This window comes from Cryptotermes secundus, unplaced genomic scaffold, assembly GCF_002891405.2.
Source record: "Cryptotermes secundus unplaced genomic scaffold, Csec_1.0 scaffold451, whole genome shotgun sequence".
NCBI lineage: Eukaryota > Metazoa > Arthropoda > Insecta > Blattodea > Kalotermitidae > Cryptotermes > Cryptotermes secundus.
The window spans coordinates 92631-108309 of NW_019731578.1; the positions used below are offsets into that span (position 1 = coordinate 92631).

At 40.1% G+C, this 15679-nt stretch overlaps 2 protein-coding genes across 7 annotated transcripts in view; one reads left to right on the forward strand and one right to left on the reverse strand.

The window, feature by feature from the left end:
* LOC111867165 (early nodulin-like protein 2) overlaps window positions 1-15679 on the forward strand; it is a 187421-nt gene that overhangs the window by 65139 nt on the left and 106603 nt on the right. The window lies entirely within an intron of this gene.
* Window positions 1-15679, reverse strand: part of LOC111867163 — a 103596-nt gene that overhangs the window by 13112 nt on the left and 74805 nt on the right. For all 6 annotated transcript variants that reach the window (XM_023856752.2, XM_023856753.2, XM_023856754.2 and 3 more), the window contains 4 exons: window positions 7994-8163; window positions 5517-5579; window positions 4294-4483; window positions 1297-1441 (listed from right to left, as the gene is read on the reverse strand). In XM_023856752.2, the coding sequence (XP_023712520.1) occupies window positions 1297-1441; window positions 4294-4483; window positions 5517-5579; window positions 7994-8163 (568 nt within the window). The remainder of the gene's footprint in view (window positions 1-1296; window positions 1442-4293; window positions 4484-5516; window positions 5580-7993; window positions 8164-15679) is intronic.

Below are 15679 nucleotides of genomic sequence, written 5' to 3' on the forward strand. Positions count from 1 at the left end.
GAGTCAAGGGATATCTAAGTGTTGTTCATTGGAAAGACAAGCGTGACGTGCATGTTCTAACGAATTTTCACCCTCCTCCATTGGAAGGCAACTTCCAAGGTGAATCTGGCCATGCTGTCAAACTCCATGTAATTGAAGGCTACAGTGCACACATGGGCTTTGTTGATAAATCTGACAGGATGGTAAACAGGTATGGCATTGCTAGGAGGACATGGAAGTGGACAAAGAAATTGTTTTTCCACCTTCTAGATATGACTATTCTAAATGCATATCAATTACACAAGTCATGTGGTGAAAAAATGACACACAAAAGTTCCGCGAAATATTGGTGCGGGATTTGATTCTTCAGTCTCATGAGGCGAATATCACAAGTCAGTGGCGTTTCTCAGGGGAGGCAAAGTTCATCTGGGGCCCAACTGAGTCGACTGAAGGTGAAACATACACAACACTGGTCAGCCAAAGGAAAACAAAGACATTGTCGTATTTGTTCTCAGAATAAGAAGCGCAGAAGCATGCTCTACTACTGTAAAAATGTGACGTTGCGCTATGTGTGGAGGTCTGCTTCGAGAAGTGGCATACACGCGTCAGAGTGTGAGTTATCATAAACTGTGAAGTGACGCAGTTCAAACTCGCATACAGTCTGAACAAAATATTACTGTATATAGTGTGATCATATTTACAATATCACCATGATTCAAGGTTGAAGAAAAAACAATGGGTAAGTCCTTTGGAATTTCATAACATATATAATAAAGATTATATTTTGCATTTCATGACAAAATATTCACAGTTAATTTTCATTTGTAAAACTTGCTCTTTTATGTATATGTAGAAAATTTTATTGTCTTTCAGGTTCTTTTTAGTTCATATTTCTATGTTGCATAGAACGGAAAATATGCATTTTTTTCTGAAAATTTGCAGTGATAATTAATTAGGGTGATTTAAATTCCGGCCATACAGGGCTCCTGGCAATTTAAAAGTCCGTACGTTGAAGGTTAATGGACAAAATTCATGGACACTCTTAAAAATTAATTTTTGGTGTGGGATAGGGTGGGATGAGGGCAGAAAATTTGTTTAAATTCTTACACTTAAGCCGTTTGTAAGATTGTTTACTAATTGTTGTTGTTGTTGTTGTTGTTGTTGTTGTTGTTGATGTTAGACTAATATTTACCATATGTCTAGTTTGCTCCTCCCTCCCTACCAGTGAAATCTATGAAACAGAAGTTTATTATCTGTAATGTGTGATATGACTGAGATAGACCTCAGATCAGAGCAAAGATAGAAATATTATGATACCTTAGCAGCTGGTATATCAGCATACAGGAGAAAATACAGACAAGAATTCCAATGACTGACAGACCAAACATAGCACGAAGGCAAGAGTAAAGGGCACCATGAATCACCTCACAGTCTGGAGTCGAGTTGAATACATAATGGACAACTGAAACACAATCAGATATTTATCAGACCACAGCAACTCTGACAACATTATTTCATTCTTAAGAAGCTGCAAAAGCAAGATCACTTTGGGAAACTATCCTGACAGGCATACTTAACTTTTCTTAGACCCTTCAAAAAAAGGAAATTCAGGAAAAGGATCTGATATTATGCTGTGAAACTTTTTCTTTTCTAGCCAATGTACTTAATTATCTTCCTGTATATCATCTTCATATCTAGTCATATTTTTTTCTAAAATTCTTTTTAATATCATCCTCCAACCTATACCTCAGGCTTCCAACTAACAACTTCCTTGAAATCCCTCCCCCAAGCATTATTTACTTATTTCTTGTCCCTCCACATGATGTGTGTTTTAAGTGAAGAGAACAACATATGAAACTTCCTCTATATAATATTCCCCATTCCACATTTCTGAGCTTCAGATTACTTTAACTCTTTATTTCCCAACACTTGCAATGATTCACATACAAAGGGGGACCCAAAAATAACCGGAAACGACCTGTTGCGCGCATGCTTTGTAGTTACGAGTTGTGCTGCTAGGTGGTGTTAGCTGGGGGTCTCCCGCGACTGTTAGTGAGCTGGCGTCAGTCTGAGTTAAGTGGTTTGTCTGTGGTGCTCTGTTGTGTGCGTTCCTGTTTCAACCCTTTGGCGATTAGTGAGATGGCCGACCAGAAGGAACAAAGAGTGTGCGTGAAATTTTGCTTTCTGTTAGGGAAAACTGCAGCCGAGACTGTTGGGATGCTTCGGCAAGCCTTTAATGATGATGCTTTGGGGAAATCACAGGTCTACGAGTGGTTTTCCCGTTTCAAATCTGGCAACATGTCAACAGAAGACATGCCACGCCCCGGGCGTCCTTCAACAGGAAGAAATGACGAAAACATTGCCAAAATCAAACGTGCAATTGATGAAGATCGTCGAAAGACCATTGACCAACTTTCTGAGGAAACGAACATCTCATGGAGCACGGTCCAGCGAATTTTAACCGAAGGTTTGCACATGAGACGGGTGTCTGCAAAATTTGTTCCTCGCTTGCTCGGAGATGACCAAAGAGAAAACCGCGTGAATGTTTGCCGCGACTTGAAGAGTGAAGTGCAGTTTTCCCTAACAGAAAGCAAAATTTCACGCACACTCTTTGTTCCTTCTGGTCGGCCATCTCACTAATCGCCAAAGGGTTGAAACAGGAACGCACACAACAGAGCACCACAGACAAACCACTTAACTCAGACTGACGCCAGCTCACTAACAGTCGCGGGAGACCCCCACCTAACACCACCTAGCAGCACAACTCGTAACTACAAAGCATGCGTGCGCAACAGGTCGTTCCCGCTTATTTTTGGGTCCCCCCTCATAATTACTAGGTTTCTAGACTTTTTCCATCGTCCAGAATTCTAGGTAATAGAAGACACAACATTTTGGAAACTAGATCTGTTTCCATCTACAGCTGAGGAAGGAAGACACCTACTCAGTTGGGCCCTTAAGAAAGAGTTAATCTCAATCTCATGTCATGTCTTCTATTACATAGTATTGTGGGCGATGGAAAATGTCAAAAAATCCAGTAATTCTGTGTCTCATCCACTATCATCAGAACCCTTTAGAATCTACCTTCAATGATTGTTCTTTCTTCAGAGTGTGAGATTCAAAGTCACATAATAATAATAATTCAATTCAATTCAATTCTTTATTATTAATGTGCCGAGTCAACAGCCGCAAGGCCAATTACAGACTCAGCACAGTGTAGATGACTGATAATAATAATAATAATAATAATATATGTAGTAATAATCTTTTAGTATTTTGCAAAAAGATGTTGACTCCTGACAAAAGTAGCATGCATTTCATGAGGTTAATCTGTGATCAATTTTTTGAAAATATTATTTTTTCCCCAAATCTTTTATACTTCAATTTTGCTCCTCATTATTTTTAAAGCAGACATTAATAATTCTAAACATAAAATTATGATTTTGTCCTATACAAGATAAAACACATAGGCCTACCAGAAAGATCACAAAGAACTATACGATAGTAATTTGCTATCATGAAATGTGCCTACTGCTGTTCTAAATTTTTTCCTCATGCTCCATCTCATATTTCACATTTCTAAAACATGTGAAACAGCTTTAATTGATAGGTAGTTAATTTAGTTCATCCATTATTGAATTGTTACAGTCACCATTACTCAAAATTGTAAACCATTTTAAATCTAAACATTTAAAAAAACCACATATTGTGCATCACCTTGACTCCAGGTCTCCAGCTTTATGCTGGGAAGACTGACAGGACCATGTAGGAGTGCATGCGTGCTTCCTTGGGCATGTGCATGCATATGTGTAAAGGCACATGGTTTTGCTCGCACGCACGTGCGTGTGTCTGCACATTCACATTTATGCATACATGTGCTCTAAGCCTGAGGTGATACTTTGCACAAAAATTTATTGTGAAGAGGACCAAGAACATAAGGGTATTCCATTTTGACGTAACAAGCACAATCACCACTTTCATTGAATAATGAATGTGCTTTTACATTGAATGCACTAAATATTAAGATTATGATCTGGGATATGACACATGCTCTTTGGCAGAGAGGTACAAACATTTTGCCAGGTCCTAGAAGGCTGTGCTCTTGATTTGGTTATGAGAATCTCACTTTCACTCTCACTGAACAGTCAACATACTGATTAAATATTTAGTTATTTTTTAGACTTCGAAGAGTTGTGTTTTATACTACTTTCAAAATTTGTAAAATTCAGCATCTTCATAAACTTGTTCAAATTAATTTAAACATGTAAATACAAAAACACAACTTTATATCAATCAGAGCTTAGCGTAATTACTTACTGTCTGAAGTAGCTCTTGCCGTTGGTGTGGTATCGATTGGTACAGGGTAACAAGTGCAAGTTTGTGTCATCCTCGTGTAGACACACTCTCTCAGCATCTGCAATCTGTTCATGTGGATAACTGTCGTGGAGATAGTGACAATCACACAAAGCACTGCACAGGCTAGACAGCATCCACCACACAATTTGATCTGAAAACAAAATTTATACATGCACACTCACACAATTGCTCTTTCTTTGTAACCTAAGGTAGTGAAATGTAGATCTTAGTATGAGCATGGCTTATAATTTAAGCATTTATCAAATGGATATTTAATAGGATAAAATGATAAAAGAATATACCTCCTAAATATAGACATGTCACTGTATATCACCAAATTTTAGTGCTTAATTATGCTACAAGAGAGAACGCAAGGGAACGAAGACAAAAAAATAAGAAATTTTAGTATTTTTAGGTAACTTCTAATTTAGCAAACTACCATCTCCTAAATTATACCCATTCCTGATAGCTTATGTCTGAAATGTTCAATGAAACACAAGAGAATAAATGACACATTTCTGTCTTGTAAACAGGGTTGTGTTACAGTGCTCAGTGAAGATTATTAGCTCTCATTCAAAACAAGGGACACAAAACAAAATACAAAACACAAAACTATGACACATGAAAATTTGTCCATACAATAATGTCCATATTTATGAAAATATCACTCTGAAAAAAAAATACACATTCAAGACTATTTGATCCTGAATGGGTCAACAAAACACAAAGGAGAAATAATCTAACTCTCTGTTCCTGGTAGGTATGTAAAAATAATTTTATTTCTGCAATCAATGAACATGAAGATTCTATGTAGAGATATGCTAAATTACAAAGAATACATCTGCAAAATTTGTGTATACCTAAATGAACCAAATATTTCTGCTGTTATTTTATCATGCAGCAAACTAGGTATCATGGCCACACCATAGCATAAGCGGTTAGTCACTGGGTTCGATCCCGGGTCTGGTCAAGTGGGATTTGTGGTGGACAAAGTGGCGCTGGAGCAGGTTTTCTCCAAGTACTTTGGTTTCCCTTGCCAATCTTCATTCCACCAATTACTCCACAATCACCCTCACCTATTATCTGGGGCTGGTACAACAGGCCAGAAGTGGCCGCAGTACAAGCGACTTAGTCCCACCCCACTAGCAATTAAAAAAACTAGGTATCATTGAGAATATGCTCACCAGGTACCCATAACGGTTTCTTCTTCCAGCCAAACACATCACAATCAGACCCGTCACTATCAGCTGGAAAAAGGAAAAGAATGAAGATATTTCTTTTGTGATTCAGGAAAATAAATCCATTTTCTTACATTTAATACTAATTAGACAAGGTGAGAAAGAAAAGTGTGCATATTTATCATAACAAGTTGCATTGTTTCAGTCATATATAATATTTCCATAAATTCATAATAAAATACAAATACATTTTATATACATGTCCAGTAATTTAACTTTACAATTCAATGATTATTACCTTTGCATGAAAATTTGAGGTCAAGCGAATCATAAAATATCCTAATTAACAATCAGGTTCCTTCCGTCAAATGTGACACTTTTTTAAGTTTTCCACCTCGTCACCACCTGCCTTACATGTTTCGGCTCACCACGGAGCCATCATCAGAGGCATTTATAGTAGAAAAAGAAATCACCAACACACAAAACTTCACTTTGTCCAAGATAGCCACGTTCCAGTTAATTAAAATAATTACAAATAGTTAAAATTACCCAGAGTGTCGGTTCACTAAAAGTTTTTCACACACCACAGTAGCTTNAGAAATTCACCGACTCTTCAAAGGAAAGTATTGCCTCTATTATCAGGGTGGAAGAATAACCTGAGCAGGCAAGAAAGCAAACAAGCACAGACTCTTGTATGTTGAATCTGATGTTCTCACAGCAGTGACTCTCCAGGGTACAGTCTTCTGGATTGTAACGCCGTGTAGCCCAGGGTCTGCATGACCTGCAGAAGCAGACAGCAAACTGAGTTGCTTCTGTTGGTTTCTTGCTTGGCTCACAATTCAACCCTGAAGACGGAGGTGACATGTTCTTCTAAACATGGGACTCTCTTCAATATAGACAATGTTACAAGTCAGGAGATCGAACTCTTCACGAACTCTTCTGCTTGCTCTTACTTGGCTTAATCTTTGGCCATGAAATTGGAGGAAATACATTCCACCGAAACGTCTGTAAACTTCTTCTAGACTGCACGGGGTCAAATTCGGTAACATAGTGCTGTTCACAGTCACCGCCATAAGAACTTCAAATTTAAAAGAATGAAATTCTGTGTATGTATTCCAGTAAGCACTAACAATATACAATATTTCTTCCGTATGGTATTCATAGAGGCTATTAATATCTCGACTACAGAGCGTCAAAAGTAATTTGACTGAAGAATGGCGAATTGGTAAAGATTTGGGAGGAGTCCATCATGGGCTAATCGTGGTAGTATCCCGGGATTTGAACGACAGGACTGAGAAAAACCACGAACAAACCCAGGGAAGCCGGTGATCAAACAGATATTCGAACTGAGTAAAGTAAAGTAAAAACATTAAAGCTATCCCTGTAACAGGCCGTGAAGGCCCATAGGCTTGTGAGACGCTGAGGCTCCCACATTATCTAGACAATCTGCTCAAAGATGGCGGTAAGGTTGTCAGCCTTACGCGCCGGCCGCACTTTACTCCCCAGGAAAATTATTTAATTAATTCCCGGTACTCATTTCTGTTAGACGCTGAGTCGACCCCAGGGCCATAGTCCGGCTGGAAGGTTAAGGTCAACTGAAAAAATCCATTGACCTCATCGGGACTTGAACCTGCAACCTTCAGACTTGTAGCATGGTGCCTCAACCAACTACGCTACCGCGTGCCCCCACTCGAACTGAGTACCTCCAAAATACGGGTCTAAAGCGTTACTACTAAGCGAAACCACTAGGTGGCTCAAAATATTAGAACAAATCAAATCGATATGTATTTACTCACACTGGCCTTATTACAATTTTTGACATTTATTTTATGATATTACGTATCAGTATCACGGTGCACGCGGTAGCGTATCGGTTGAGGTACTACGCTACAAGCCGGAAGGCCGCGGGTTCTATTCCCGATAAGGTAATTTGATTTTTCAATTGACCTAATCCTTCCAGTCGCGCTATTACCCTGGGGTAGACTCAGCCCCTTAACAAAAATGTGTACCAGGAATCTCCCTGGGTGTAAAGGGCGGACGAAGTGTAAAGCTGAAAACCTCACTGCCATCTGTGAGCCGCTTAGAAAATGTGGGAGCCTCGACGTCTCACAACCCTATGGCCCTCCATGGCCTGTCACAGGGAAAGCTTTACTTTTCATCAGCATCACAGATTATTCTGCGCTCATTGAGAGGAGAGTAATTGAATAATGAACTGGAGAGGATTTGGAATGAAGTTGTGGTGCCCTAATAGAGAAATCTTCAGGTATTTTCCGCGAGGGACTGAGAAATACCACGACGAACCTGCCAGAATAACCAGTGTCCCGACCGAGATACAAGCAGAGCACTCCCAGATACGAAGGTTTAATGTTATCACTATATTAGCGTGCTCAGGGCGTTGCTATGTCTAGATACAATGTGCTGCAATATACTGTAACAGGTAAGGAGCTTAAAATGAAGATGAGAAACCTCGGGAATGGACTTACCATAGCAGCAGGAACATAGGTGGGCACCGTCTCGAAGTAGTTCAACGAAGAAGTGTAGGAACGCAGCATGAAGTACACAGTGAGAAACAGAGCCCCTAACAGCACCGCCAGGCCGCCACACGCAGTACACAGAAAAACATATTTCCGGAGCCAGCAGGACCGCCGCAACACTGCAAAATATCCGAAACAGGTGTCAAAAATTGTTTATATGCTACTCAGAAATCAAATGAAAATTATGATTACATTTCTGAAATCTTGTTTAAGTAAAACACATAGGCAACATCGATAAAAATATATATTTCCCTTCCAATATCCAGAACATTAATATTAGTGTTTGGATCTGAGGTTCTCCCAGAGGTGGCTATGAAGAGTTGTATTTTTTGGGATATAAAGATGTAAAGTCAGGTGTAACCCTACATTTAGGAGGAACATACTGCCTCCATCTTCAGAATCAAAAAACAAGACAAATATAACCCTGCCCGCTACCAGTTGCGCACTGGTTTCTTGCTTGGCTCATTCTTCGACCCTGAAGATGAAAGGCCACATGTTCCTCCGAAACTTCGATTGCTTTTCGGCGGACTACACGGAATTACAGTTATATTCCATAAGATGTTTGTTTTGTTTTCAGTAACTTCGGCATGCAATGGCCTTTTCTTATGTATACTCCACATGCCAGCAAAGATCCAGTTACAGAGCATCATCTTTCTAATGTCTCCTTCCGTAAGCCTACATCATTTCCTATGTTTGCAAACGCCTAATCTTCATTCCCATTTAATGAAGCATTCCGGCGTTTCCCGAAGTAAAACTGCAGGAACCATAACTGACTCCATGGAGCATAGGCCTTTTTGAAAAACTAATAGTCGCTCAGGTGATCATGAGATTCCCAGCCCTTTATGGAGCCCGAATGTTGATTGTCATGTTCACGAGTTCCTGCCACTGGACCCTAGCCCGAGCTATATGGTTCCAGTCCCCATCCTCATAATATTTTGACATGACGCCTGAAAGCCGAAATAGTGGAGCCAGAGCGGAAGTCGATTGATAGCCAGCGACTAACAAAACACGCGTTCCCGCAAGAAATGAACAGAAGCAGGGGTCCATTGCTAGTCAACGGTTCGCGAAACACATTTCCTTGACAACAGAGAGGCAAAAAAAATTACATGATTACCGGTAGCCTATATAAGGAGCCGTGCAGAGAAGAACGAGTCGTTTAAGTGACTAGACTGCCGTTGTAGCGGAAGCTACTAAAGATATGGCATGATCTGCTGTGCTGAGCCTGGACTGACAGATGCCTTATATATGTATATTGTATATACCAAAAATTAGTAACATGTATGATAATTTTCAAACAAGAAGAAGTGTCTGGTCGTGAGCCCCAGACGGGGCTCGACACCAAGACAAACAGACTGACTGACTGATCGTCAGACGCAATGTGACTTTGACTTTGTCTTTGAACGTGTCAGTCGTAATTCAGTAGTAAGAGAGTTCAGTGTTCAGCTGCGGAGGGCTAACCAGCGGACAGCGGAAGCTGAAGAAGTGACCGACGCGTAAATGAGAACCAAGACAGTCAAGCAGAAGTGAAGACACTCGTAATCCAGTATGGAATGGAGCGAGTCGTAGACAGTCACCGATTGTGAGCTGTTATAATTGGTTGTAATTGTAAAGAAGTTCCACTGAATCCAATCATCCAATCCAGAAACCGTTACTATCAGTCACGGAATCCCGAACACGTGACAATATATTTCTGTGAGATTCATCCTCAATAGTATCTTTCCATCTAAGTCTAGGTCACCCATATAATTTCTTCTCTTCCGGTTTTGCGACTAACACATGTAACGTTTCGTGACATGTATTTGAGGTTCTCAAGGCTGTGACTAAGAAGACTGGGCCTGGGTTGTTTTTACGTTGCTGTCAGTGGCTGGAAGTTATAGCATCGAACCCGAGGTTGATAAATGAGTTATTAATTGGAAAGGATGTGAAAAAATGCTACCATTGCCTAACTTTTAAAGCACTATCCCAGTATATACCTGGATGAACTGAGGAAAGCAATGATAACCCTCATTCAGAAAAGTCTCTGTCTTGCCTGTTCAAGTATAGGGCATTATGAATATTAGTCTAGCGCTTTACCGCTAAGCCAAAATGTTCAGAGTAAATGGGTTAGCTGCGACGCCGTGTAGCCTACTAGAAATTTTTCGACGTTTCGGAGGAACATCACTCTCCTGAAAATGTAGACAATACCTTCGTGTGAACCGTCAGCAAATATCTACTAGACTACACGGCGTCACATCCCAGAAGACAATATTCTTCATGGATTTTTCTTATTCTTCTACATAAAAGTTGAAGCTTCAGGAAAATCGTAAAAAGAAAACAATTCTTTATAAGAAAGACTTACTGTAAATTATTTGAATTCACATAGAAAGGGGGTCCTCTAAAATGTGATATCTTTTTTTATTCTTCCTTGTGAATTATTTCTGGAGCTTTCCGAGACAGGGCGCCCCAGGTGGTTTTCGTTTTTCTTTTTCCTTGCACAACTCCCTTCCCCTAGTGACCTGCATTGATTAGTAAACCTCGTCCTGCTAGAAGTGCCTTCCCTCACCACCGAGCTTCATTTCGTTTGAGCAAAGAATGTTTAGTGAAGGGAGTTCTCCTGGTTACAGAAACTCAAATCGTGTGTTTACAATCCTTACATTGTGCACACAAAAAACTAAATCAGATTGTGACAAGGAAACCCAGATAGAGTAGAGCCTGAAGAATAATTATCTACATAAATATCAACTTAGAATATAGTATACGACGTACTATTTTTCGGACGTGACGCCGTATAGTCCTGTAGAAATTCGCCGATGGCCATACATGTTCAAGGTCAAACAGTGTGCCAAGCAAGACCCTGAATGTGGAGACAATATTTTGCTCCAAAGCATCTGAGAAATTCTACCAGGCTGCAAGGCGTCACACCCCACGTGACAGCAGTCTTCACATTTAAGTATAACTTAGACCCAGCTGCTACAACATCAAATCAACATAAAATAAAAACAATACACAATATCCGAAATGTTCTGCTTATTTGTGACGCTGCATCAGCCCGTCCTTTTGTTTACGTTAGGCAGGAGAAGTATGGGTGATGGTGGCTTGTGCTGAAGACTGACAGATCTGTCACACCGTACTTCTATGTAACTTTGTTCCCTACGTTGTTTTCCTCTTCACCGATCACTCATCAAAATCGCCTACGAATTTCCAAACCAAAACTATGAACCGCAGTTGTTAAACCAGCTTTCTACGGCATAAAAGGAGAATTCAAAATATTTACGTATTTTCTTTACCCACATCATACCTTTACGTTGATCAAGAAATGTCTTGTTGAAATGAAAACTGAAACTACATTTTCGTCAGTATGAAAATCTTTAAAAAAAAACGTGTTCTGAATCAGATCAATCAAATCAACTTTTCTGATATCTCAACATACTCCCTTTCATCGAATTTCCCAAATGGCTTCTTCCTATGATGTCTTCCAAACATAGTTTTTATAGAACTATAAGGTTTATTTTGGACTCTATCCATTGTCTGGTGTATATATGTCTCATCCTTAAGTGGATGGGGCAAGATAAACCTACTCAGTTGGGCGCGTTAGAAAGAGCTAGTCTCAATCACTGGACTAGTGAGACTAGCTCTTTCTAATGGGCCCGACTGAGTAGGTCTATCTTGCCCCATCCATTTGAGGATGAGACATATATACACCAGACAATGGATAGAGTCCAAAATAAAGCTTACAGTTCTGTATAGCATACAGCATCGTCAGAATCCTTTCAAGTTTCTTCTTCGTCCAGCATATTTCAGCTTTCTTAATTTAATCACCACGTTAATTTATGTGGTTTCAAAACAAGATTCTGAAGTGAAAAGGGGCCTAGCACAGAGCAAGTAAAAAAAAAGAGTAGATGAATTTCGCAAATAAGGATCTTCAGAATATGTGGTCTTCGGCAGTTATTATTATGATGAGATTAGGGAGGTCAACATGAGCAGATGTGGCACACATGGAACATATGACAATGCATACAGAATTTTAGTCGGATAGTCTGAAAGACGGAAACCACTTGAGATAAACAGGCGTAACTCGGGGAATAGTATTAAAATTAGTCTTAAAAATAGTTTGCGATGACTTAAGATTGTATGCAGCTAAGATTCATGCTCGTAAAATGAAAAACTCTTTGTCAGTAGGGCAATTCGTATTCGATTCCCACCAAAGATCCGAAATTCTTTATTAATTGAGGAACTATAATTTTACATACAGAATAGCCCAAAAATCAGTTGACAGGTTAGTAAAATGTACATTAAAATACATTAGAATTTCTTCAATACTTATTGGATTAAAAAAATATTCGAAACGTGATCCTTTATGTTCAACGCACAACTCACAACGCACAACGCACAACGCACAACGCTGTGCTAAGCTTATGCAGATTGGTTGGCAAGTTTAAGTCTGAACATTCCCATTAATACGAGAACATTTTCTGTTAACTGAGTCTGGGGTCACTCAGTATTTATAAAAATATTTTGAAAATACTCAAACATAAAAGTCCAAGCTAGCAACATATCTAAAATTCTATACCATGGAAAATGTTTTTATTCAGAAAACAGGAATAAACAATTATTTCACAGAGTCACAACCCATACCATCTTAGTTATTTAGAATTATCGAGCAAGGCAAAGCTTGTGATTTGTATTCGGGAGGTAGTCGATTATAATCTCGATCGAAACACCGGCTGAGATCTTTCGTATTTTTACTCAGTTATTCCGATAATTTTTTGGGTAGTTCCTTCAATTATACCACGATTTCTTGCACATCCTTTATAACTCATCAGTCACTATCAACCTGCCATGAAGAATTACTGCCAGCATCGTTAAATAAACAAGTAATATTAACTTAGTGTGGAGGTGAAGCCGTAAACTCGTCCTATAAATTCGACGCTTTCTCCGAGTCTGGAGTCGTTCAGAAACCTCCCTTCAGATCTCAGTTCAGTATGCTGAATGCAGGAGCGCCAGTTTACACAACGCCTGTGGTGTTTACGGAATTTCGTCATTATGTTTTCCCGTCGGTGCGTTCCTGCTAAGCTGGTCTGGACAGCTGTCAGCTGTGAGATTAAGGTTTTACGGATTATTATGGAAATCAATATTTAACATGAAAGACTGGTACGGTTGGCTGGTAGACGGATGGATGGGTGTGTTCAAGTAGCGAAGCACGTCGTTGTTTGTTTTCAGCTCTGCTTCCCAGAAATCGGTTCGTTTCAAAAATGTAAAAGGGAATTGAGGTTCTCACAGCAGAGAAAATTAAGTTTGGGCCAGTGACTGGAATCAGTTCATTCTAACGGACCCAACATATTAGGTGCCTCCGAATCTCCGAAACGTCAGTAACAACGTAGGAGTCTACACTATGTCATAACCCAGAAGACCTCAATATAAATAAAGGAAAAGTAAAGCTGTCCCTGGCCGGTCACGGTAGCCGAGCGGTCTAAGGCATGTACTGTCTTCGCTCGCTTGGAAACCGGGATCATGGGTTCGAATCCTACTCAGGGCATGGAAGTTTAGTTTGTGTGTGTGCGTTTTTCTGTGTTTGTATACAGGTAGAGGCCTTGCGACGAGCTGATCACCCGCCCAAGGAGTCCTACCAAACGTGTAAGATCTAGAAAAACCGAAGTGAACGGAGAAATTCATGGAAGTAGGCCTAGGCCCACTGGGGCTATAGTGCCAAGGAAAAAAATAACTGTCCCTGTGCTTAATTAGTTAAGCACTATGTATGAAGACGTATGGGGGAGCAGAGGTATACTGTCACCTTTCTCGACATCTGCTCTAGATGGGGGTGAGTGGTCAGCTTCACTCTCCCCCGGGGGGAAAGAATATCCGTGACCCAATAGAAAGAAGGTTGGGTGGGACCCAGTCAGTCTGGACGCTGTAAAAAAGAAAGGAATATTGCATTGCCGAGAATAGAACCCAGATCGTTCGGCCCAGAGGCCGTCGTTATACCGACTAAATATAGATAATTAATTATTTATTGTTAATCAAATTTACACCCAAAAATTACCTCATAACATATCTGGAAAAAGGAACATACAGAAAACACGACGTTTCGGAAACTGGATCTGTTTCCGTCCTCAGGTGAGGGTGACAGGACACCTACTAATTTGGGCCCCTGAAAAGGGCTAATCTCAATCACTGAACCACTGAGTATGTGTCTTCTCCCCACTCAAATGAGGACGGAAACAGATCCAGTCTCCGAAACGTCGTGTTTTCTATTCTCTAGATTACCGAACAATGGAAAAAGCTGGAAAACCCAATAATTCTGTATGTTATACACCACTCTCAGGACCCTTTAGAATCTACAGGAACATACTCGTGTGGTGAGGTGTAACTTGGAACAAGTTTGGAAACGAATCCATAGAACTGATTGTTTCCACTGGACGGGGAGAGGCCTGTATAAACTCTCTTTCACTCAGATGTTCGTGCCAAAGTGGCTAACCCCAACCCTTGCGTTCTTGACTCCAACTCATGTTCCTGTCTGTAGCATCATACACATTAAAGTTAACAGGACGCGAGAGAAGGAGACATGGGATCAATAAGTTCAATCTGACCGGAGTAGTTCTCCAGTCCTCATCTTACATGATTCGCCATTCAATTTCCAGCCTTACTCACTCGAGGGAATACAAGACCTTTCCCTGAACTTTACGACATTGTCTAGCAGGAAGAGAATCCAAGGGTTCACATTACAGGTCTTTGATGTCATAACGTTGTGAGAAGTGTTCATGGCTTGTATCTCGTCGCCACTTCGGTGGTGATGGGGTCCCCCAACCCCCTTAAATCTACACATGAAAGTTGTGTTTATAAAAATATGGTTAGTGGTCCGCCTAGAATGGGGTTTTCTAACTTCAAACGACTAACTTGCAGCGCTATGGTAAGGGATGGACCGGAGTGCCGCGTTACAAATACAGCCTTTTTCTAACATAGCCTTAACGAGAAAATGTAGGGCAAAATCATGATATAGAGATAGGTAACAGATGTTTCGAAAATATGGCACAGTTCAGATATTTGGGAACGACTATAACAAATCAAAACCCGAACTAAGAGGAAATTAAGAGGAGATTGAACTCGGGTAATGCTTGCTATCATTCAGTCCAGAACCTTTTGTCTTCTCGTCTGCTGCATAAAACATAAAAATTAAAATATAAAAAATATAATTTTGCCCTTGGTTCTGTATGGGTGTGTAGCTTGGTCTTTGACATTAAGAGAAGAACATAGACTGAGGGTGTTTGAGAACAGGGTGTTGAGGAGAATATTTGGACCGAAGAGAGATGAAGTGACAGGAGGTTGGAGGAAACTGCATAATGAAGAACTTCATAACTTGTACTCTTCTACAAGTATAATTAGAATGATCAAGTCAGGAGGATCAGATGGGCCGGATATGTAGCACAAATGGGGAGAAGAGGGATCTATGTAGAATATTGATGGGAAATCCAGAAAGAAAGAGGCCACTGGAAATACCAAGACTTAGGTGTGTGAACAATATTAAAATGGATCTTATAGAGATAGAATGGGATGGTATGGATTGGCTTGATCTGGCTCAGAATGTGGACCGGTGGGGTCACTTGTGAACACAGTAATGAACCTTCGCTTCCATAAAATGCTGGGAAGTTCTTGAGTAGC